The sequence below is a fragment of the Hylaeus anthracinus genome, unplaced genomic scaffold, assembly GCF_026225885.1.
Source record: "Hylaeus anthracinus isolate JK02 unplaced genomic scaffold, UHH_iyHylAnth1.0_haploid 12002, whole genome shotgun sequence".
NCBI classification, from domain to species: domain Eukaryota; kingdom Metazoa; phylum Arthropoda; class Insecta; order Hymenoptera; family Colletidae; genus Hylaeus; species Hylaeus anthracinus.
Window position 1 is genome coordinate 3,349,624 of NW_026534349.1, and position 22,554 is coordinate 3,372,177.

The window sequence follows — 22,554 nt, forward strand, 5'->3', positions numbered from 1 at the left end:
TTCAGATCTTCGATACTTTCGTTTGATGCCGTCTATAGGGAAGCTGACAGAATTTTTATCTGCACCGCGCATTCTGTTGTGTTTATCGATTTTTTTTCTACCTATTTTCCCACGTAAACAGCTTATACAGTCTCCTTGAGCTAGATGTGAAATTTCCATTCGGCTGATTTTCACCATCACCGGAAACCTCTTGTATAAAATATCTTTCGTGCGACAGAGTGTGTAAGTGTAAACTACAGGCTACGGAATTCTGTGCCATCCTTCACCGCTGGAGAATACATAAGATCGTTATTTACACGTGCACGCTCTCGAAGCGATAATAAAACGAACGAAACCTGTTCTACGTCGCTGATCATCGTAACCGAACTAACGCAAACACATTGAATATTACAGTTTTCCCAATTTAAAATACAGGATAGATTACTTAAGTACTTTAAAGCATCGTGACATTAAGTTAAAGCGCTACTACAAATTTTTCTTTTCGAATTCAATTTTTACAAAGTACGCGAATCAATTTCTCACGTCCCTTGTTAATTTCGCCAAGCTCCGCCTCTCCCCCAGTTAAAGTTTTTTATTGCAAGCATTGGAAGCGTTACGAATTACTTCGAAGCCCGGTTTCCATCGAAGCTGGCAATCAATGTTCGGTAAGAAAATATTTAATTTGCGAAGAAACTCTGGACAACTTGTAAGGCCCGGTCGATATCCAATCACTTTAATTGGCTGTTTCAACTAATACCAGGGGACAACCTCGACTGAAAAAAGTTCGTCGAACTTCGCAGACGGACCTGCGATCCAGCGTGCAACGAACGCGAAAACTTTTGCATTCGTTCTTCCTGAAACAGCTGCAAATAAATCCATAGACGACGACGAAGTAACTCTAGCTGCTTGTAACTTCATGTCGGAGGGATTGAGATCGTTAGAAACACTCGTGCAATGGAATTCATGAAAAATATTTCAAGGTAAACGACAGAGACACCCAGTCGTCTATGAGTGAACCAAGCATTACGTAAACATAGAATTTTTTAGAATAAATTAACGCAAAACGCAATTTGCAGTACGCATTCCAAAATGGGGGACGTTCGTTCTTGATCTAGTTACCATTTTTAACGAGCCCGCTAATTGCGAGTCCTGCGCTTTTGTTCAGGCCATTAATATTAGGAGCAATTTAATTTTGAAACTAATTGGGGTAAACGATTCGAGCGGCACTTTTCTAAATGAAGACATTAATTTTCAATCTCTACTTCGCTCTTTTTAGCTTATTTAGGAATGCATCTGGATCCACGACTCGCGTGGAAACAACGTATATGAATGAAAATAGATGAAATTCGTATGGGAAGAAGAGAAATGTGCCGGGTTATCGACAAACTTTCGAAACGGACCTCTCGGCTATCGCAAGAGTTTCCGTGACGGAGGCTGCACAGTACCAAATTACAGATCGTTCCTTGTATCAGATTATATCCGTGCACCCTGCAGAAGACGCATCAGCCACAGAATCGCGAGCTAGAGGGATAGGGAGGAGTGACTGACGGTAACAAATCCAGGCTGTTCAAATAGCTGGAAAGCGTGCTCGAGCTTCCGGGCATACACTCCACTAAATTACTCGATTCTTGGCGGATCAAGTCGATTGCCAATCGGTCTCGACGAAAAGCGGAGAAACGAGGAACGAAGTCGGTCCTCGAGCGCGGTTTTAACCCTCGTTCCATCGACCGTTCCTTGGGCGCCGAACTCGCGCATCGTGTTTCGAGATTCCCCGTCATCGATACGGCCGTTGTTATCGGGAAAATACGGCTTCGGTAATTTGTTTGAGAACTTGAGAGAAAAAAGAAACTGTTACCGCCTGGTAATACGATGTTATCGACTACGAAATGGGTTTACGGAGCGCTCGATTGGGTTTTATTTACCGCGTCGCGTGTCTTTGTCTCGAGACGTAAATTTTTACAAGCAACGAACGAGATGTTATCGATGAAATTCGGGTCCTGGCGTTTTGACCCTGTGAGCTTTTACGAGCCGTGGATTTATTTACTCTTTCTTTCTAGCTGACTGCTCTAGGTCGCGTCGAGGTCATTAGCGACTGCCTTGGGCAGGGTTAACCTAACTACTTAGGTTCACTTAGGCTCCTCACTATGCTAAGTTTTGTTAAAGCCTGCAGAACTTGGAACTGACTATAATAGCTATGATACTCCACAATAGCATCAATAATTTTACCATCACAAACATTACCAAAAACATATCAGAACATTGAAAACACGAACAGATCAATCATCATAAATTTCTAAAGTTTACCTACTTTCCGTCTGAAACAAAAATCGACTAACCCCGTGAATAAATCACGTATCGCATTTCAAGAAGATACAAATATATTGACACTTCTACATACAAAGTCGAACACGTAATAGGTAGATTAAAAATTCACGGCGTCCAGCTCGCGTACGAGTTTCAGCGTGACCTCCAGAGCGGAAACGTCGGTGTGCCACTTGGCAGACGAGACAGTGGGATCGACCGGATGGGGTGTCGCGAGGTGCAGCCGATATCTGGAAGATCGTGACTGACTTTACGCTCTGACAGATTTACGGCCTCGTAAAATTGTCAAAGAAATTCCGGAGCCGTCCCCCGAGTCAAAGCAATGAAACTTGGCGAAATCGTCGATAAATTCTCGCCTCCTTCTCTCACCTTGGGCTGCGAACGTCGATCGCGTCGGATTCCACGGTGAGCTCGACTCTGTCGCGCGACTCCTGCGGCATCTTCACGAGGATGGCCAGCCACTCGCAGGAAGCCGTGCTCGGAGTTTTGAAGCCCATCTGATCTACCAACATGTAATCAATTAGTGATAATCAAGAACAACAACGTAGGTGAAGATGTAAGAGTATTGACTGGTCTGCGACTTACTTGACTTGAATTTTTATTCATTTTTAATAAAGTAATTCGCCCCTCAAGAGGCTAAAAAATATCGTAAGAAATTAAAAAAAGAAAACTAACGCCTAGAAAGACATCCTCCGCTGACACAGCTTGCTTAAATTTCATCTCGTATTCGGGCACCTCTCTTGGATCGCATGTTTCAGAATATTGCGCTTTGTCTGCCTCGGAGGGGTGCCAAATATCGTCAGGCCCTTCTTTCAGCGGTCTATGCGGGCCTGCATTTTCAGGGGCAGCATTCGCCACAGTTTGGGCGCCTATATCGCTGGGACCTGAAAAACCTTTAAAATTTAACGGTTTTCTCGTAATTATTGTCCATTATCGTAGTCGTAGACATTAATTATCATAGTAATTGATAGTAGTCATCGTAAGATCGTAAAACTTTTTCGAAACTTTCCTACTTACAAAGTTTTCGTGCGCCAGCTTGTGGTAGATCATCCTCAGAATCCGAGTTATCTATCGGTGGACTAATTAAATTCTGCAACGCCTTTATGTCCTGGCATCCTAAACAGCCATCCATTTTCACATAAAAATGCCCACAAGTGTAAAACACTTTTCACTGAAACGATTGATTCCAAAAGCGCGAATCAACAAGCATTGGTTTCCAAAGTAACACATTTTGAATATTTTCCGCAGCAACGCTTGAATTACAAAAAGACATTTTTATTAACATTTTCATACAGTTGAAAGACTATATTCGAGATAATGAAAACTTGAACAAACACAATATTAAACTGTCTAATTAATTTGAAATTATAATTTGGCGCAAAGAAACGTATCGACTGACAATGAGTAGCTTGACATTTTGCAGGTTCGCCAACTTACATAGGAGAGTTCTTTCTACGGAGGTTTACCAACATGGCGGACACTACGAGTGAAAAATTATCAAAAAAGTGAGTAAAATAATAATACTGAGAGGAAATTGGATTATTTGTTCCAATTTCTGTACCTGTTCGAAATTATCTTTTATTTAGATCTATTATTCTAACATAACCTAAATAGAGGAATAGTGAATGCAACGATCTGGCTATCCACGTTGTTTAATGGACAACTGCCTGCGTTTATGTATTTTTCCACGTGCTAGATAATGCAATCTCGTAAAAATTGATGATTAAGTATATTTGTTATATATACATGCACATAAATTGTTGATATAATAACAACGATACTTTTAATTAACCATGTTGTGTAACATAACCAAAACTTTGACTGGCACTGTACTGCCGCTGCTATTTAATAGAAAACCTACAAGTTTACATCGTATAACTGTGTGTCATTTTCGAACAAAGTGCGTTCAATTTTAGAAGAATTTCAATTATTTAAATAAAGGATAAGAACCATCAAATATTCCAATCATAATTACAGTGAATTGAAAAGACGTCTAAAGACAGAACAGAAATTGAAAGAGAAAGCAGAGAAAGAAGCAAAGGCAGTTACTCCAGCAACAACGAAAGGTGAAGCCAAATCTAAGGGAAAAAATGATATTAAAGAAGAGGAGATCAGTCCAAATGTAAACAATCATTTATGTTCATCATGTTTATGTTCATTGTACTCAAACATTTTATATTTTAATTGTGTAATCTGTTTTTCAGGAATATATTAAACTCAGGACACAAGCAGTCAACCACCTTAAAAATACAGACAACGACCCCTACCCACATAAGTTTCATGTATCCATATCGTTAGAAAATTTCATTGAAAAATTTAGCAACATCTTGACAGATGGTCAAGTATTAGAGAATGAAGTACATAGTATTGCTGGCCGTGTATATGCTATTAGGGAATCTGGTGCTAAACTTATTTTTTATGACCTAAGAGGAGAAGGTCTTAAAATTCAAGTCATGGCTAACGCGAGAAATTACGCGAATGAAGAAAAATTTGTTGCTGATATTTCTAAAATCAGAAGAGGCGACATTATCGGTGTTATCGGAAATCCTGGGAAAACTAAAAAGGGTGAATTTTCTATAATGCCACATAGTATTACCCTTTTAAGTCCCTGCTTACACATGTTACCTAATCTTTACTTTGGATTAAAAGATAAGGTATAAAGGAACGACTTCTATTCTAACGCGTATGTGATTTATGATTGTTAAGAATTATATTATGTTTAACCAATTAGGAGACAAGGTTTCGACAACGTTATTTGGACTTTATATTAAACGATAGAGTAAGAAAAACGTTCCATGTACGAGCGAAAGTGATCGCGTATATTCGTAAGTTTCTCGATGAACTTGGCTTTTTGGAAGTTGAAACACCAATGATGAATATGATTGCTGGTGGTGCCACAGCTAAACCTTTTGTTACACATCACAATGAATTAAATATGGATTTATATATGCGCATTGCTCCAGAACTGTATCTTAAAGTAATACATACTACTATATAATCACAATTGACTATGTAAAAATTATATTAATATAATACTGCTTACACTTTTAGATGCTGGTTGTCGGAGGATTAGATAGAGTATATGAAATTGGAAGACAATTCAGGAATGAAGGAATAGATATGACTCACAATCCAGAGTTTACCACTTGTGAATTTTATATGGCCTATGCAGATTATAATGATTTAATGACAATCACAGAGCAGATGGTATCCGAGATGGTGAAGACCATACATGGTAGTTACAAAATTATGTATCATCCAGATGGTCCAGAAGGAGAAGCGGTAGAAATTGATTTCACTCCACCTTTTAAACGCGTTTCCATGATGAAGACTCTAGAAGAAGTATTAAAAGTCAAGTTACCGCCAGCTAACGAATTGAATACACCAGAATCAAATAAGATATTTAACGAAATTTGTATCAAACATGAAATTGAGTGTCCTTTGCCGAGAACAACAGCAAGGTTGCTAGATAAAGTAAGACTTTTTCAAAATTTCGGAATTATAACTATACATATATATATATATATCCACTAAATGTATATGTATATTCTAAACAGCTCGTTGGTGAATTTATAGAAGAAACTTGTATCAACCCTACATTCATCTTGGATCATCCGCAAATTATGTCTCCGCTAGCAAAATGGCATCGTTCTGAAAAGGGTCTTACAGAACGATTCGAGTTATTTATTATGAAGAAAGAGGTCTGCAATGCATACACAGAGTTGAATGATCCTATGGTACAAAGAGAAAGGTAATTTGTTTGAGTAAAAAGCTATCACTGATAACGATCTAACCTAAAACAAACAATTCATGTGTATAGATTTGAGGAACAAGCCAAAGACAAAGCAGCTGGTGATGATGAAGCGCAATTAGTCGATGAGAACTTTTGTACCGCGTTGGAATATGGTTTACCACCAACTGCTGGTTGGGGAATGGGTATCGATCGAGTTACTATGTTCCTCACAGATTCTAATAACATTAAGGTTAGTATTCCAGTAAACAAAAATAAAAATAAAGTAATGTTAAATGTGTATATATAATTCCAGGAAGTGTTATTGTTTCCACAAATGAAACCAGACGATCCAAATAAAAACAAAGTATCTGACAATGATAAAACATCAGATGACACCAGTGCAAGTAATGTGGATAAATGAAACAAACTCTTATACTGTGACACATACTGAATATAAATAAATTGTACTTCCACAAACTAATAGTCACTTCAATATTTTATTATTTTTTATTTTATATTTGTACATATTACTTACCATTAAAATAGTATAAATCTATTAAAAACACATCAGAAAATTATTACTATATATATATTCACGCATGCACACAATCTTAATATTTCTGCTGTAATAAATTTTTTTTAAATATTTCATTGCTCGATTCCCATGTAAAATTAAACATTTAATATAAAATATATAACCCATAATTAAAAATAAATAGGTATTTACATTAGAACATCGGAGCAAGCGCAAGCACTGAACAATGTGTACTTGCAATTCACTGGCAGCTTCTTTATATTGTCAAACATTTAAGTAATTAATATAGTTTTTACTATGACCATTTATAAAGAAAAAAAAAAAAACTTAAAGGAAGACCTACTGATTCACATTATCTTTATATTTTAAGTCTAACTTACTATTGACACAAAATACTAATTTTTTTTGGGTACATGGCTAGTTACCAGAGAAACATTAAGGTTTAATTTAAGATATGACTGATATGTTTCCTGGATACCACTTGTGGCAGCTCTTTGAATGATTCGTACATTTGATGTTAATACAAACTTTTAAGAAATTATATATTTAATTTCTTAAGTAGAAATATTAATCAGTACTTATCAACTTTCTTCTCCTTTAACAGATTTTGTAACGGAATTATAATGGGCACCTAGTTCGTACATATGACGATGATAGGTTAATATCATTCTTTTCCCATTGCTATACTCGTTACCAACAATGTACGATGCGCTCGTTGCTTGAATAACTTCTATTGGACATTTCAATACATGCGAAAGAACTTGTAGCTATTTTAAAAGTAAAAGTAATTATATAAGTATCATTAGGAAAGACTTCATTCTACATTAAATTCCAATTCACCTAACCTCAATAGCACCTCCCCAAGCGCTTGTACCTGCTACATCATTGCAATACTTCTCATACTGTTCAGGTGAAAGAACATTATCAGAATCTGGATTAGAAATGAATGGTAAAAATTCATTCATATTCTCTCTTAAATGTACAGCAGTTTTTGTCCTGAGTTCATGAAAATTCAATGGTGTTTCTCCTATAACTTTCAATTGATGTGCAACAGCATTATACAAACTGTAAGAATTGTATAATTAATACAAAATATTTATAATCAATGCAGAACTAATACTTTACAAATAAGTATCTCACCAATGACCATCACTTGGAATATCAAACATCATTAGACCACGTTCTTGAAGAATTTTTTTTATGGCTTGCAATTCAACATTTCTTTTGCCAAAAACATTTAATGCTTCTTGCTCTATTATTCTCTCATTACGTTCTCTCTCTGCATTTGCTTTTTTGTCTCTCCTTTTTTGTGCTTTCGAAACTCTGTGTGTCAACTGTTCGTGTTGTATATCATTTTTTATCACTTCATCATTATAACTTTCAATATTCTCATCTTCCGTGTTATTAATATTAAGATGTGCAACTTTCCATCTAGTAGATTCTTCTTCTTGCTTTTCATCCAAGGCTTCTTCTAGACGACTAATTTCTTCTGTAACTTCTTTTTTCTTCTTTTTGTCACCCTTGCAAATTGACTTCTTTAAAATTTGTATTTGTGCTGTAATTCAGAAACGATAATTGTACAAATATACGTAAAATATGTGTTTACGTGATATAATTAAATGCTAGTAACAGAGCATAACTTAACGCACATATGTAAGAGTAACATTTCGATCGATTACTGTTTTGAAACATAAAAGCGACATTTTAAAAGAAAATATCGGAGTTTAGAGTTACTTAACTCGATTACCTTGTAGTTCCTTTCGTTCTTTTTTATGTTTCTGCGTTAATCCTTCTTCCGTCAATGTTATCTCTGCCATTGTGAATGTTGAGGTTAGCTATAAGACATTTATTTTGAGGTTAATTTACAGCGCTATCTACCAGGATTCAATGGATGCATCAAAAAATATCTTTCTCATAGAAACGTGATAAAGGGGGCTATTTACAATTCTTTGAAAATCAGGTTTGCAGTTTACTGTATCTGCATTGATCTGTATGCATTGCATCAGTATTCAGTAATACCAGTAAGCATGTTTAGTCGTTAATGGTTATGCTGATAGAAGTTTTTCAGATTTTTTTAATTGTTTACTTAATTAGTGAATGTAAAAATATGGCAACTGACGAGAATTCGTGGAAAACGCAAAGTTTCCGACAAAGTGTAATTGCGAAAATGTAAGTTAATTCATGATAATATCATTCTGATAATACATATTACAAAATATAATGATAACAGTATCGCTCATCGTATATACTGAATATTTTCTTTACAGAGATGAAGTTGTACAAACGTCTGGAATGCCCACTACAAGAAATAGCATTGATATGGAAAATCATGTTTTTCAGAAGGCAAAAACTAGGGTATGTTGTACTTTTTTTCTTATTAAATTTACTTTGTTGACTTTTCCAGTTTAAAAATTATTAAGTAATTTCATGACTAACATAGACTTGTTTCATTGCAGGAGGAATATCTAGGTTTTGTTGCCAGGTTGATTCTACATGTCAGAGAACTCAGTAATATATATTTGCTTTATTACATAGAGTTTAAAATAGAAGTATTTGTTAAATGTATATTTCCATTTTCTTTTTAGACTCCAAGAAAGGTGCAGGAGGTGCTGCACCAGGTACAGGTGGTACAGGAAATCAAGGGATGCCAGATCCAATTGGGGCATTGCAAACATTGGCACGCCAGGGAACTGGTATTAATCAAATGATGAGTATGAGCGGACCAGGATCTAATCCTCAAGGAATAATTCAGCAACCACCTACCAATACTGCTACCAATCGTAAGTTTACATATCAACATTGTAAACTTTTGTTAGAAATAATTATATCTTTAGCAGTCTGCCTAAAATTTTTTATGTTTATACGTTTTTGTGACCACTGAAATGTGTATCACTTGTTAGGATGAATCCTGTATACTATAAATATCAAGTGTCATTGGTTGTGATATAGATATTATAAACAGAAAATTCATCTGTGCCACATCCACTTTTATAACAAAAACTGATATTCATAGTGCATATAATGAGGTATATTATCTTAGTTACTAAAATTTACACAAAGATGTATCTTGTTTTGAGAAACATGACCTCAATAATAACATTGCAAGTTCTCCAACATTTATGTGTCAAAAATCTATGGAGAAGGTATGGTTACTCTAAGAAACTTGCAACAGATACAAAGAGTAGTATTTGAATCTAGAATTTTCTTTCTTGGAGGGAACTATTCTAAAAGTATAAACTTTAAATACTCTGTAATATGTAGTATCCTGAATTGTTAATTTTATTGAATATTTTTTATTTTATAGAACAGAGAAACCTAACCTAACCTAATTACTGTTATTACAAAATTATAATCATTGTTTATTGCTAAATCTTGTGTCATATTTACAACAAACTCAGAAAAATGTCGAGACTGACTAACAGATATTACTCACAGTATGACAGTTCCATAGAAAGTTATTCTCTTTATGATTCTGATAATTCAGTTGAATATAAAAAATTAATGAATTCACCATCTCAAGTCGAATTTCAACAATATATTCAACGTAGAAAAGATGAAGAAGCATTGCATGAATCATGGAAACATACTATCAGTTACAGAAAAAACTTCGCAAAAGTAATTGAAGAGCAATGTGGCATGAAAGTTGCCTTAGCAGATGATCGAGTTCGTTATCATTATAAACCTATTGTTACTGGATCTTCTTTAAAAGGCATCAAATTTAAAATAACACTTGTATATATTCAATTATTACGCAAATGGTACATCAGTTTAGGACGCACTCGATTACCAGAAACTATAAATATTAATAATGAAATAAAGAGAGGCACTCATGATCCTGTTGGACAAAGAGTTCTTAAAATGGTGGATAAAGTCAAGATTTTGTTAGATACCTTTGCACGAAGATTAGTATACGTGTACCAAGTAATTGATAAAGTGAAAGAAACATATAGCGATATAGAATTTGAAGTAAATAAATCACTGACCATTGTAAAAGTATTGCTGAAAGAGAAAGGGTGGCCAATGGATATAGAGAAAACAAGTTACAAAGATATTATTATTCTAAAGCTAGAATTAGATGAAAATCTACAAATTGCAAGCCTTGCATATGAGTATATATGCAAACAAGGTGCATCGCAAAAATTGAAGGAAATGTGTGTACATAAACTTGAAAAGAAGTTAAAAATATTTTTTGATTTCCCTCTAATGGAAGCATTTGAAATTTTCATTAGAAATGAATATTTTGAACAAGTATCATCTTCATCTTAATTATATCATTGTAATATGTTTAAGTGATTGAATATGTACTATATTTTTTTATATTAAGTTGTTATTATATTTGAAATTAATCAGAAAGAAGATGTTTATCTATCTATAACTTGCATATGTTATTTTTTATCACGTTTTTCGATGTATTCTTACTTCTATTTACATAAATAAATAATATGTTCAACTGAATATGTATGTTGATTTTACATAATTATAAATTCATTCGCAACAATTAATTTAATTTGTACTAACGATTTTCGTTAGTATTGCAAAGTCTAAATCAACGTCCTGGGCAACCTATGACCATGCAAGGTATGCAAAATAAAATGCCAGGAATGGGTATGATGCCTGCCCAAACCAGTGGTCCGATGGGTCATATGAGTTCAATTCAGACTATGCAAAATAATTCGATGTTAACCCAGATGAATCAAATGGGGCAAGGACAAATTCCTCCGCAAATGAATCAAGTAGTCCCTAATCAAATGGGACAAATTACTCCAGGACAAATGCAGCAAAGCATGCAGGTATACATATCGCGAGAAGGAGTATGTATTTTCAATGATTGTAATACAAATATACAAATAAGTAACAAAATACGTATTTGTTTCAGACTCAAATGCAGAATCAATTATCAGGTCAAATGGGTAATCAAATTGGTGGATCTATAAGTGGAATTCAAACTAGTATGCCACAACAGATGAATCAAATTACTTCGGCGCAATTAGGTTCTGCTCAAATGCAACAATTAAATCATATGCAAAGAAAAGTATGTAAATGAAAAATTAATATATATATAATTACGCGCGAAAATATTTTGAAACGTTCACAAGTATTTTTACTTACAGTCAGGTGAAATGATAAACACTGGATTTCCAGGTCCTCGAAACGTTACAGCAAATCAGTTTTTACGACAAAGTCCGTCACCGTCGGCTCCAAGTCCAGCTGGTTTAGGGGCACCATCGAGGTTATGTTCTGAAATAATTTGTTAAACATATTAGTATTAATAGATATTTAAATGATATTATATTTGCAGTAATCAGATGGTAGCTTCTCCAGCGTTAGTTCCATCTCCGAGCCCGCAACATGCTATAATGGGAGGACCTCAACGATCTGTAGGTATGTTTAAAGAATTTGGAATCTAAGGTAATTTATACTTTCAAATAAAAATGAAAAAGATAATAAATAATACGCGTTCAACTAGGTATGGCACCATCTCCTAGCAGTTCTTTGAACACTCCAGGAGGTGTGGGCGCTACTCCAAGTCCGCAACAAGAAGATCAAGCGTATAGAGATAAAGTTAGACAATTGAGTAAATACATTGAACCTTTGCGAAGAATGATCGCCAAGATGGGTAACGATGGAAGTAAGTAAATTAGGAAATACAATGACGTAGTACATATTAGGTAATATATATATATATATCACATTTACTTCCTTTGTAGATGTCGATAAATTAAGTAAAATGAAGAAGCTTTTAGAAATTTTATCGAACCCTAGCAAACGTATGCCGATGGATACACTGTTAAAGTGTGAGGTAGTCCTTGAAAAAGTGGACGTTAAACGTAGTGATGCTAGTGTTGGGCGAGTATCAACGTTAAAAGAACATCATTTCTTCAGTCCACTTTTGGAAGCAGTAAGCACGCACCTTCAAAGCCCAGTGGTCAACCACACGTTACAACGTACCTTTGGTCCATGTCTAGAAGCTTTATTTGGTCCAGAAATAAAGTGTGTAATATTTATATTCTATAAAGAACTATCTATTAAACTCCATGGTACCATTAATGAAATTTTCTTTATGCAAATAGGAATTTACCACCGCCATTAAAGAAACAAAAAATAGAAGAATCTCCTAGCGATATACCAGATGTATTACAGGGAGAAATAGCACGATTAGATCAACGATTTAAGGTAACTTCGTTACAAATATATTTCTTTCGTATAATACATATATGGATATTATATTTTATAGGTTAGCCTTGATCCAGCGCAACAAAATGGATCTAAGTGTATTCAATTAATATGTTGGTTGGACGATCGTCATCTTCCATGCGTTCCACCAGTATCGGTTACAGTTCCTGCTGATTATCCCCTAACGCCTCCGCGTTGCGTTATGGCGCCCCATGAATACGCTACTACGTTCCTATGCGCTGTACAAAAAGCTCTAAACGCGCGTATAACGAAGCTTCCTCGTCGTTTTTCTGTATCTCAATTATTGGACACCTGGGAAATGAGCGTGAGACAAGCCAGCGCACCTTCGCAAACGCCTGTTACTACAAATACTGTATTAATGGGATTATAGTACAATTTTTTATGAATATTTTATAAACTCATCTGTATAATTTCTCTTTGACGTGTATCTATGTTTGCATGTTTGTTTTTCAATGTAATACTGATGTAAATATTTTTAATACAATAAGTCTACAGATACAATGTACTGTAAAAAAAGTATGGTAAAATCACGAACATTTATCTACGAATATTTACAATATATAAAGAAAAAAAATGTGTATTTCCAAAAATATATATGCATGTACGTTCTTATGTAAGCGAATTTATTATTGAATCCCATATCCTTTGACTTTGATTTACTTAAAATATTTATGAGATAATCGAGGTTACTTGATTATGTAATCATGTATCGTAATGTAATAAATTTAAAAATTCGTTTTTTTTGTAAAAACACGATTTTGAAAACGGTATGGCTAGAACTGTTTTCCTAGTTACTATATGTCACGAACATCAAAGGTTCTGACAAGAGTTTCATCTCTATAAAACTACTCTGTGGTTTTGATTTTAGAAAGTATTTCTATATTTTCAGTGATCGATGCACGTATCCATAGTAATGATGGATATGTATAAAATGGTATAAAATAGAATTATATCGGTTTATAGGTTGACTTGGAGTATTATACGACAAATCACTTACATCGTACGAAACTGATCGAAACTCGATCACAATGTTCAGTATTATTTTTTTCATTCTACTATTGACCAAATTTTACAGTACTTATTGCGAAAATTTTGATATCGATACGAATGGATATATTGTTTACTGTCCGTGTATGGGTAAGATATCACATTCTTTCATGTAATCTTGTTTCTTATAGAATACAATTACGCATTTAAATGATTAATTTGACTCTGTATCGTAGGAAGATTTGGAAATCAAGCAGATCACTTTTTAGGTGCTTTAGGATTTGCGAAAGCAATAAATCGTACTCTGGTTCTACCACCATGGGTTGAATACAGAACTGGAGAAACTAGATCAGTTAGTAATCGATATTTAACTATCACCAAATAGTTGTAGTTGTGATGATTGAGTATTTTTTGCTTATTCCTCAGATACAAGTTCCTTTTGATAAATATTTTAATGTTTCACAAGTACAAAGTTGCCATAAAGCAATAGTAATGGAGGATTTCATGGACGATATTGCTCCAAAAATATGGCAACCTAAGGAAAGAGTATGTAAGTCTTGAATGTTAAATGAAAAGATTAGATGCCCTTCTGAGACATATTATCGCTTTCAGCTTTCTGTTACTCTGCACGTGGTAAAAAAGATTCATGTAATGCTAAAGAGGGAAACCCGTTTGGTCCATTCTGGGACACATATAACATAGATTTTGTAAAATCAGAATTTTATGGTCCTCTTCATTACGATGTCTATCATACAGACATGGCTGTACAATGGCGAAAGCGATATCCTGCAGTAAGTTGGCCGGTATTAGCATTCACAGGTGCACCTGCTAGTTTTCCTGTTCAATTGGAAAATAAAAAGTTACATAAATGTCTCCAATGGAATACGGCAATGCTCGACGAAGCGAAAGCATTTATAAAACAAAAATTGTCAAAGGGAGCCTTCATTGGAATACATTTGCGTAACGGAATTGATTGGGTATATATCTATTACTTATTGGGTACTGAAATATAAATAAAAGTCTATAAAATAAATACATATTATTTCATTCGTTACAGGTTCGTGCTTGCGAATTTATTTCAAGCACGCCAAATCTTTTCGCTGCTCCTCAATGTCTTGGTTATCGAAATGAACGCGGAAAAGCAACTTCCGCTATGTGTCTACCATCGTTCGATTTAATAGTGCGTCATCTCAAACGTGTCATACGCAATGGTAACGACGTCAAATCAGTGTTTGTTGCATCCGATAATAATTACATGATCGAAGAACTTACTAAAGCGCTGGCACGTATGGAAGTGAGGAATTGGCCAATATATTTCATAATAATACGTGTTACATTCCAGGAAAAGATATCGAACATACTTATATTTATGGAATGATCATTTTACATTTATTCCAGGTATCAGTTTTTAAACAAGATCCGCCTGCATCGCCCCATTTAGATTTAGCTATTCTAGGAAGAGCAAATTACTTCATAGGAAATTGTATTTCTTCTTTCTCAGCTTTTGTTGCAAGAGAAAGAGAAGTTAAAGGTTATCCTTCATTCTTTTGGGGCTTCCCTACAGAAAGATCTTCGTATTCTATTACACACGAAGAATTTTAATAAAATATCTATTTCTTCCATATACTTTCATTCCTTATTTGTTAGCATACTAATTACTGTACTGTCTCCATTAAATAACAGAAATCCTGGAAGTATAATCGAATTGAATTCTTTTTAATGTACAGTGAATTCGTTCTCTATTTATGTAATATATATTTTGTATGTATGCATGTATTTTCGTGTTAAATACAGTATTATTTTTTAAAACCTTTCTTTACGTGAAGAATGGCCTCATTGAATCTTAAATTACTTTTTTATATTAAGGAATTATGTATTGACTTTATGAAATATATTCAAGACTAGCTTTATTGTTTAAACTTTTACACCATCGTAGTTTCCCTTGTGGGTTCCCGCTTTTTTTCTCAAATCAATAGCCATCTAGTGATGAAGATATAGAACTAATTTCCGGAGTTTGGTCAGCGCCTCTATCGGGAAAACGTCCAAATTTGTCCTCGAATAGTTTTTATTTTTACTGCTAGATGGCGCCATTATCATTATGTTATTTACCGACATGATGGTAATGTATCGACAGGTCGGTAAAACACACAGTAAACAGCGCCATCTAGAAGTGAGGGAATGGAACTATTGAGGACAAACTTGAGCGTTTTTCCGATAGAGGCGCTGACCATACTCCGAAAATTAGTTCGGCCTTTTCACCGCTAGATGGCGACACAATTTCTCGCGGGAAATTTGAATGTCTTTTTATTTAATTATATAAATGCTTCATTAAAAGCATTTGAAGCTACAATTTAATAGTTTATGATTTGCTTTCGTATAAATTAAGTTGTTTAAAATCTTGTTGCAAGAAAAATAATGGCGAATAGACGTTTCTCTAATTTAATTATGGGACGTTCTTTCGATGCGAATAATATTCTCCGCTTAGGTCAACTTCAATCACCTTAACTTGCCTGTTGAGAATACAATTTCAACAGACTGACGCTTACCAGGGACTTTATTTTACACTACGCAGAGATATACGCATTAATATTTTCTAATGTGCGATACTTACCTTAGTAGAACGTTTCTTTTTAACCGACTTCGAAAAAGGAGGAGGTTACTCAATTCGATATGTATATTTTTTTTTTGTTATGTGTTTCTTTCGGGGAATCATTGAAAAATATTGTTTTAAAAATATTACATTAGCGTTTTATTAGAGAAAATGTACAGTTACCTACTTTCGAAGTAAGAAAGCTATATTAGACTAATTCGTTTGACTTTACACGGGAATTACATTCGCAGTGTTACGCTCAACGAATCTTCCAATGACTAAATACTGGGGATAGTTCAGAAAGAAAAAAGGTATGCCGGACAATTTTTCATGTTTAGATAATGGAAGCAACCATCACCATAAATAGTAGATATATCTTTATATATATATATTATATATATATATATCTCTCGTGATTTAGGATACTCGCATACATATATATAATATATAACAGTGAACATATGACGCGGTCATTGTGAACCCTTGGGAGGAAAGTACGGAGGGCTAGTCATTGGAGGAGTCGTTCATAGAAATACAAAACCGACCACCAGGTGATGTGGTCAGAAATGCGTTCCAATTGACGATTATAAAATTACGTTATAAAATAATAATTATCCTAGAAGACTTATGATAGGTGATAATCAGGAGATGGTTCAGCTACAGATTCAGTAGTGAACAGCGGATTTGGGAACTCTGGTGGATGTGGCAGTGGTCCAGCAGTCTTTGGCTGGCGACGATACGCCATTAGCCAGCATGATACAGCAATAGCTACAGCGACTAGTGCCAGGAGTGCTGTAATTACTAATGCTATCACAAAGCCGACCATAGAAACACATATGTCCTCCACTCTTTGCGCCGAAGCTGAAACGATAAACATGACGTATTAGTAGAATATGCTGATAAATAAATTCAAAGGTCACCATGGAAGCCTCGGTTTAGCCAGGCGATTTTAATAATATGTTTATTTACTTTCTGGTGCGTTCCCTGGATGCCTTTCTTCTCTTCCGTCCAGAGTGAATATCAGATTCGACTGAATGGTTATTTCTTCTCTAAGTTGTCCCTCAAAGTTGTCCGCGATGCTCAAAGACGTGTCGTTTACTTCGGACTCGACGTCTCGTCTACGGCGACCAAACGCGTTGTATCCTCGGCAATTCACCTGAAATACCGGTCCGAAGGTTACTATCGCTTCTAAATCGCTTAGATGCTCAATAAATGACTCGAAAGCAAGGATGGAAGTACTAACGGGTTGACAACGTCCGAAGCAAACGCGGATATTGCACTGGAATCGAATATTATCGCTACTTGGGAACTTGAACGCGTTGAAGCTGGCCATCAACGCCTGCGTTTCAGGATTCTGCTCCCACTCGCCAAATATCGTTGGGTCTGTCGCGCATCCGTTCTCATCCGTTACGATGTACTCGTTCTCCAGGTTGTCCTCCATCGTCTTGGCAACGCAATTTCGAGCGAATCCACCGTAAATACCTGAAACGCAAAGGTTACGATTCGTAGAGCAGGTTAGAACGCGTGTGGTCCGCAACATTCTCGATAACTACGCTCGTAAAAATATTCGCTACCTCGACCCAACTGTTGTATACTCACTGGAAGGTTGGACTTCGACTTGCAGCATCAGATTATCCCCAATTTCGGCGGAGTTGATCTCGTTTCCGCTCTGGGTGACGATTTTCATCAAGCAGATCGGCGGTGGACCGGTGTTTGCAATGGTACCAGTAGTTGTCAGCATAGAGATATTAAATCCGAGCGTGACGTTCTGTTCACCAGTTTGGTATATGCATTTTATGTGATAGGCTTGTGCCTTGTACGTCATCAATTTAGGATGCTTTTGTATAACCAGTACAAAGCTGGCTTGTCCCTGAAAGCGTAGAAAGAGGATGAAATTTGTTAACATTAAAAAGAGACAATCCTACGGTCCTTTGTTCTTCTTTGCGACGGTTGAGTTGGTGGTCAGAAATATATATACATTTACAAGTTGTTAACAACAAGGACGATTATCGGCATGTTTCAGCAACACTAATATTTGATTCAAAAGTAAACCTACGTTTACGTGTATCAGTCCGCAATTTCCAAACGCCACCTTGAATATTTCGGTCTTGTGCATGGTTTCCGAAGAAATGGAAACGACTCGTCTGCACTGTTCGTCTTTGCTGCGACCTTTGACGTATAAGACGCCATCGAATTCGTCGTCCAGAAGGTGTATCAGAACCTGTACCCCGTCCGACAAGCAGCTGACGATTATGTCAGGTCTGGGGAAGTCGGTACGCCCTCGGTTTATGTTGTCTACTGAACGAAATTTCCGTTAGTTCCGGAAACATTTACGAGTCGAGGAAATTCTAAGAAGAAATCTGTCCTTACGACACTGATTGTAAGCGTTTCCGCTGTAGCCGCTGATGCACGTGCATACAGCTTGATGACGGGTGGCATTGCAGAGAGCATTCACGCCGCACAGTTGCGCCAGGCAAGGATCTTCGCAGGTTCGGCTGGTCGGGTCGCAGTGTCTGTTATCAGCGCAGTCGTCGTCGGTTCTGCATTCGATGATGTCGACTAAAAAAATAATTCCATTAAGAGTTGATTCGCACATAGACGAGACAGACAACGATAGGATCGTTTAGATTTCGTTGTACCTAATTTACAATATCCATTGGCGTCCAGTCTATACCCGTGTTCCGTTGGACACACGCAACGACCGTACTCGTCGATGATCATGCCATTTTCCAAAGCGCACACGCAGTACCCTTCTTCGTTGACGACCATTCCAGCCTGTTTGCGACAGGGTATGCAAATGTCGTTCTCATCCTTAGCCGAACCGGGTAGACAGACGCAGTTACCGGTCTCGTCGCGGACTTGGCCTTTCTCTACCGGACAGACGTCGGCTGCAAAACGAGAAGATGCGTTTAGAGTAGTTCCAAGAACGATCGTTCGTTCGAAAGCTGACAGATCGTTGAAATTACTCTTTTCACAGCGGACGACCGCGTTTCCTCTGTAACCAGGGATGCACTCGCAGATCATGGTCCTCACAGGGCTCGTGTCTAGAACCTTGCAGTCCGCGTTCACTCCGCAAGGCTCGATCTTCACGCATGGATTGATGCACTCGCCGTTGAAGCAGGCGGTCTGAGATGGACACTCGTTGTCTGCTTTACACTTCTCTGTGACTGAAAACGAAAACTTCCAAGATTAGCCAAACGATCAACACCTTAGTGTCGTGTTAATGTCGATTCAAAGGTGGTACTAAGCGAAACTTCCAAGTGTAAACGGTGTCCTTTGGGCGAGACAAAGGACAAGGCCTCGATTAGTATCGATCACGTAGAACTACGTGAAAGCCTCGAATATATTAATCTAGATTCGTACGTTTGGTACATCCCGAGTTAGCGTCGCCGATGTAACCAGGAGGACAAGCGCACTCGACCACGTGGTTGTAAACGTTGCAATCCAGGTTACCAGTGCAAGGATTCACCGTGCACGGATTCTCGCAGCGGCTGTTGATGCAGGCCTTGTTCGTGGGACAATCCGAGTTGGTTCTGCAGCCGAGGAGAGTGCAACCGACTCTCGGGTTCCCTCCGAGCCCGGGTGGACACTCGCAGATGGCTTTGTGGTTGATACCGTGACACTCGGCGTTCTTGCCGCAGGTTGGCGGCGATTGCGAGCACACAGGAACGCAGCTGTGTTGTACACAGGCGTGCGATCCGCTGCAATCGCCATCGGTGCGACATCCGACAACTGGAAAATCAAATTCAGCTGCGGTAAAATTGTCGTCCAAATTTTTGTTTATCACAAAGTATAGCCAATCGAAAACCGATCAACGTTTGTTTAAAATATTTTTTTCACCGATTATCGCGAGTACTCGAAAAATCGTGAAAAGTGTTACGCGAGTAACCTGTATATTCTACTAGGGTTGAAAGGGTTAAGGTTCGAGGTTCTTCCGCCTATTTTCTTACCTTTGGTGCACGCCACGTCGGGATTTCCGTCGTAACCCAGTTCGCAGGAGCAAATTGGCTTGTGATCGGCGACGGTGCACTCCGAGTTAGGTCCACAGGCGCAAGGATTCTTGCACACGGCGTTCACGCACGACTTCTCCGAAGGGCAGTCGCTGTCTCTGGTGCATTCGATGGGAAGGATCGGTTTGGTGGCTCGACAGGTTCCGCTGCCGCTGCTCACGTAGCCGCTTGGGCACACGCAGACCATGGTGCGAACAGGGTAAGTTGGTAAGACCCTGCACTCGGACGGTTCGGTGCACGGCTCGATGGCGGTGCAAGGATTCTGGCACTTGTTGTTCAAGCAGGCCAGGGAATCTGGACAATCGCCGTCCTCTTTGCACTCCGGTCTGTCCTCTGGCTTGCAGTTTACGTAAGGATTGCCCGTGTGTTGGGCTGGGCAACGACATATGGGGAGATGGTTCAAGACTCGGCACTCGGCCAGTGGCGAACAAGGGTTGCTGTGGACGCACGCGTCCACGCACTGCAGATTGATGCAGGAGTGATCGCCGGGACAGTCTCCGTTGCTGTAACAACCGATCACTCTGCAACGGTCCAAAGCGTTTCCGTGGTAGCCCTTGCGGCAACGGCAGTCGGCCTTATGGTTATTGGGGAAGCATTCGGCGTTCACGCCGCAAGTGTCGGACACCAGACAAGGATCCACGCAGTGGTGGCCAACGCAGGTCTTGTCCAGGGTACAGTCGCTGTCCCATCTGCACTCCACGGAGTGGCAGACGATGTCTGGATTACCCTGATAGCCTTCGTCGCAGGAACAGATGGGCTTGTGGTTCCTCACGCGGCAGACGGCGTTGGTGCCGCAGTTGCAGGGGTTCCTGCACTGTCTGTTGATGCAGGCCTCGCTGTCTCCGCACTCGTCGTTCGTGGTGCAGGTACCGATGGTGGTTATTTGAACTGGAAACACGGACGATCGTTAAGCGTAGAAGAAATTGGACGCTCTTTTTTTTTACGTACTCTTTGATAGGAATTTTCAAGTTCAATTTACATCATTTCGTTCGCCGTCGAAAACCATATACATATACTGGACCATTTATTAAGTAACCAAAAAGAAATTAATTTCAAAGGTTACAACGAAAATAAATCCGGAGAGGATTCGTGAATTTGGCAATGTTAAAATATTAAATACCACCACAGATGTTAAGTTATTTCATTTTTAATAGTCTCGAGACAAAATTTCGACTTAATAGAAATTTTCACGAGCCTTAGCTCGGCAACCGATGCGTTAAAGAGGCAGTTACAACCCGAACTGAAATCGTTCTTACTTGGTCTACAGACACCGTCGACGTCGGTGGTCCAGCCTTCGGGACAAGTGCACGTCATCGTTCTGACAGGGACGGTGTCGAGTACGTTGCACCGAGCGTTCTCCGGACAGGGTTTGATGACAGGGCACGGATCGATGCATCTGTTCTTGATGCACACTAGTTTGTCGGCGCAGTCGATGTCGATTCTGCATTCTGGTTCGTCGAGCTCCGTCGTAGGACGATGCTCGCAGTAAGAGTACGGGTTTCCGATCGGCAGGTTATCCGGACAACGACAGGTGGCGAGGTGATCCTGGACGTAGCAAATGGCGTTCTGCGCGCAAGGGGAGTCCCCTATGCAAGGATTCACGCAGCGTCCGCTGTCGCAGGCCAAGTTTCGAGGACAATCGTGATCGGTGCTGCACTCGATCCTCTCGCAATGGACCTCGGGATTGCCTAGGTAGCCGGGACCGCAACGACAAACTGCTCGGTGGTTTTGGCCGTAGCATTCACCGTTGATAGCGCACTTGTTCTCGAGGATGCAAGGATTCACGCACTGGCCGTTGTAACACGTGGCTGCGTCGTTGCACTCGCTGTCTGATTCGCAATCCACTGCGACAACGAGAATTCGTTGGATTTACAATTATTTGTCATAGTTACTTTTTAAAGTTTCTAAATATTTTGTTCGTTTTTCCACGAGATGTTCAGGGTTAAAGAAGAGTAAAGAAGAGGAAGAAAGGAACTTACGTTTGAAGCAACCGAGTTGAGGGTTCCCGGAATATCCAGGCGGACACGCGCAAGATGGATAGTGATCCGCGACGTTGCAGTTCGCGTTTGGACCGCAATTGCAGGGATTGATGCACAAGCTGTTGACACAGGCAGCATTACCCGCGCAGTCGCTGTTCGACTGACACTCTGCCACGATGCTCGCTGCGGAAGAGAAATATTTACGAATGTCTCCTTTTTATTTT

The 22,554-nt window shown here is 38.2% G+C and overlaps 6 protein-coding genes across 9 annotated transcripts in view; 3 read left to right on the plus strand and 3 right to left on the minus strand.

Moving 5' to 3' along the window:
- Nucleotides 1–1,961: 1,961 nt before the first annotated feature.
- Nucleotides 1,962–3,566, minus strand: LOC128891545 (dynein axonemal assembly factor 6). Of its 3 annotated transcripts, XM_054151105.1 has the most exons (5): nucleotides 3,319–3,566; nucleotides 2,977–3,194; nucleotides 2,671–2,798; nucleotides 2,378–2,531; nucleotides 1,962–2,294 (listed from the first exon to the last, which is right to left on the minus strand). In XM_054151105.1, the coding sequence occupies exons 1-4, from the start codon at nucleotides 3,431–3,433 to the stop codon at nucleotides 2,402–2,404; spliced, it is 591 nt and encodes a 196-aa protein (XP_054007080.1). In that variant the 5' UTR covers nucleotides 3,434–3,566; the 3' UTR covers nucleotides 1,962–2,294; nucleotides 2,378–2,401. The 3 variants fall into 3 exon arrangements, with proteins under 3 accessions (XP_054007080.1, XP_054007081.1, XP_054007079.1); XM_054151106.1 differs by lacking the exon at nucleotides 1,962–2,294 and having other exon boundaries at nucleotides 2,307–2,531; nucleotides 2,977–3,185; XM_054151104.1 differs by lacking the exon at nucleotides 1,962–2,294 and having other exon boundaries at nucleotides 2,307–2,531.
- Nucleotides 3,567–3,707: 141 nt separating this feature from the next.
- LOC128891537 (lysine--tRNA ligase) lies at nucleotides 3,708–6,599 on the plus strand. 2 transcript variants are annotated; one of them, XM_054151092.1, is made up of 8 exons: nucleotides 3,708–3,806; nucleotides 4,279–4,423; nucleotides 4,506–4,955; nucleotides 5,033–5,278; nucleotides 5,353–5,775; nucleotides 5,859–6,052; nucleotides 6,122–6,284; nucleotides 6,348–6,599. In XM_054151092.1, exons 1-8 carry the CDS (start codon nucleotides 3,772–3,774, stop codon nucleotides 6,453–6,455), a joined length of 1,764 nt encoding a protein of 587 aa, XP_054007067.1. In that variant the 5' UTR covers nucleotides 3,708–3,771; the 3' UTR covers nucleotides 6,456–6,599. The 2 variants fall into 2 exon arrangements, with proteins under 2 accessions (XP_054007067.1, XP_054007066.1); XM_054151091.1 differs by lacking the exon at nucleotides 3,708–3,806 and adding an exon at nucleotides 3,923–4,201.
- On the minus strand, nucleotides 6,389–8,411 carry LOC128891541 (deubiquitinase OTUD6B). Its single transcript, XM_054151100.1, has 4 exons — nucleotides 8,317–8,411; nucleotides 7,710–8,124; nucleotides 7,415–7,634; nucleotides 6,389–7,336 (listed from the first exon to the last, which is right to left on the minus strand). Exons 1-4 carry the CDS (start codon nucleotides 8,384–8,386, stop codon nucleotides 7,151–7,153), a joined length of 891 nt encoding a protein of 296 aa, XP_054007075.1. The 5' UTR covers nucleotides 8,387–8,411; the 3' UTR covers nucleotides 6,389–7,150.
- A 122-nt stretch (nucleotides 8,412–8,533) lies between these two features.
- On the plus strand, nucleotides 8,534–13,376 carry LOC128891536 (mediator of RNA polymerase II transcription subunit 15). The gene is made up of 12 exons (XM_054151090.1): nucleotides 8,534–8,738; nucleotides 8,837–8,924; nucleotides 9,026–9,077; nucleotides 9,155–9,349; nucleotides 11,100–11,359; nucleotides 11,446–11,601; nucleotides 11,681–11,799; nucleotides 11,869–11,951; nucleotides 12,037–12,198; nucleotides 12,278–12,560; nucleotides 12,641–12,743; nucleotides 12,805–13,376. The coding sequence occupies exons 1-12, from the start codon at nucleotides 8,611–8,613 to the stop codon at nucleotides 13,132–13,134; spliced, it is 1,959 nt and encodes a 652-aa protein (XP_054007065.1). The 5' UTR covers nucleotides 8,534–8,610; the 3' UTR covers nucleotides 13,135–13,376.
- Nucleotides 13,377–13,634: 258 nt separating this feature from the next.
- LOC128891540 (GDP-fucose protein O-fucosyltransferase 1) lies at nucleotides 13,635–15,565 on the plus strand. The gene is made up of 6 exons (XM_054151099.1): nucleotides 13,635–13,901; nucleotides 13,988–14,103; nucleotides 14,178–14,301; nucleotides 14,364–14,728; nucleotides 14,809–15,045; nucleotides 15,150–15,565. Exons 1-6 carry the CDS (start codon nucleotides 13,793–13,795, stop codon nucleotides 15,351–15,353), a joined length of 1,155 nt encoding a protein of 384 aa, XP_054007074.1. The 5' UTR covers nucleotides 13,635–13,792; the 3' UTR covers nucleotides 15,354–15,565.
- A 664-nt stretch (nucleotides 15,566–16,229) lies between these two features.
- The window catches only part of LOC128891548 (uncharacterized), a 113,240-nt gene continuing 106,915 nt past the window's right edge, over nucleotides 16,230–22,554 (minus strand). Inside the window, 12 exon segments of the mRNA XM_054151111.1 lie at nucleotides 16,230–17,202; nucleotides 17,311–17,497; nucleotides 17,585–17,823; nucleotides 17,941–18,211; nucleotides 18,398–18,636; nucleotides 18,712–18,900; nucleotides 18,981–19,229; nucleotides 19,308–19,508; nucleotides 19,705–20,073; nucleotides 20,292–21,239; nucleotides 21,608–22,195; nucleotides 22,331–22,513. Of these exon segments, the coding sequence (XP_054007086.1) occupies nucleotides 16,967–17,202; nucleotides 17,311–17,497; nucleotides 17,585–17,823; nucleotides 17,941–18,211; nucleotides 18,398–18,636; nucleotides 18,712–18,900; nucleotides 18,981–19,229; nucleotides 19,308–19,508; nucleotides 19,705–20,073; nucleotides 20,292–21,239; nucleotides 21,608–22,195; nucleotides 22,331–22,513 (3,899 nt within the window). The 3' untranslated portion in view covers nucleotides 16,230–16,966.

Bases quoted from the DNA above. Each gene is read 5' to 3' on its own strand.
- LOC128891545 (XM_054151105.1), bottom strand. From the start codon at position 3,433: ATGGATGGCTGTTTAGGATGCCAGGACATAAAGGCGTTGCAGAATTTA. The intron at 3,195-3,318 runs GTAAGTAGGAAA...TAAATTTTAAAG, and splicing joins AGCTGGCGCACGAAAACTTT to GTTTTTCAGGTCCCAGCGAT. The intron at 2,799-2,976 runs GTTAGTTTTCTT...TTGGTAGATCAG, and splicing joins CGGAGGATGTCTTTCTAGGC to ATGGGCTTCAAAACTCCGAG.
- LOC128891537 (XM_054151091.1), top strand. From the start codon at position 4,095: ATGTTGTGTAACATAACCAAAACTTTGACTGGCACTGTACTGCCGCTG. The intron at 4,424-4,505 runs GTAAACAATCAT...TCTGTTTTTCAG, and splicing joins AAGAGGAGATCAGTCCAAAT to GAATATATTAAACTCAGGAC. The intron at 5,776-5,858 runs GTAAGACTTTTT...TATTCTAAACAG, and splicing joins CAGCAAGGTTGCTAGATAAA to CTCGTTGGTGAATTTATAGA.
- LOC128891541 (XM_054151100.1), bottom strand. From the start codon at position 8,386: ATGGCAGAGATAACATTGACGGAAGAAGGATTAACGCAGAAACATAAA. The intron at 8,125-8,316 runs GTAATCGAGTTA...TCTGAATTACAG, and splicing joins AGAACGAAAGGAACTACAAG to CACAAATACAAATTTTAAAG. The intron at 7,635-7,709 runs GTGAGATACTTA...CAATTCTTACAG, and splicing joins ATTCCAAGTGATGGTCATTG to TTTGTATAATGCTGTTGCAC.
- LOC128891536 (XM_054151090.1), top strand. From the start codon at position 8,611: ATGGTTATGCTGATAGAAGTTTTTCAGATTTTTTTAATTGTTTACTTA. The intron at 11,952-12,036 runs GTATGTTTAAAG...GCGTTCAACTAG, and splicing joins AGGACCTCAACGATCTGTAG to GTATGGCACCATCTCCTAGC. The intron at 12,561-12,640 runs GTGTGTAATATT...TTATGCAAATAG, and splicing joins TTATTTGGTCCAGAAATAAA to GAATTTACCACCGCCATTAA.
- LOC128891540 (XM_054151099.1), top strand. From the start codon at position 13,793: ATGTTCAGTATTATTTTTTTCATTCTACTATTGACCAAATTTTACAGT. The intron at 14,302-14,363 runs GTAAGTCTTGAA...TATCGCTTTCAG, and splicing joins GCAACCTAAGGAAAGAGTAT to CTTTCTGTTACTCTGCACGT. The intron at 15,046-15,149 runs GTGAGGAATTGG...CATTTATTCCAG, and splicing joins AAGCGCTGGCACGTATGGAA to GTATCAGTTTTTAAACAAGA.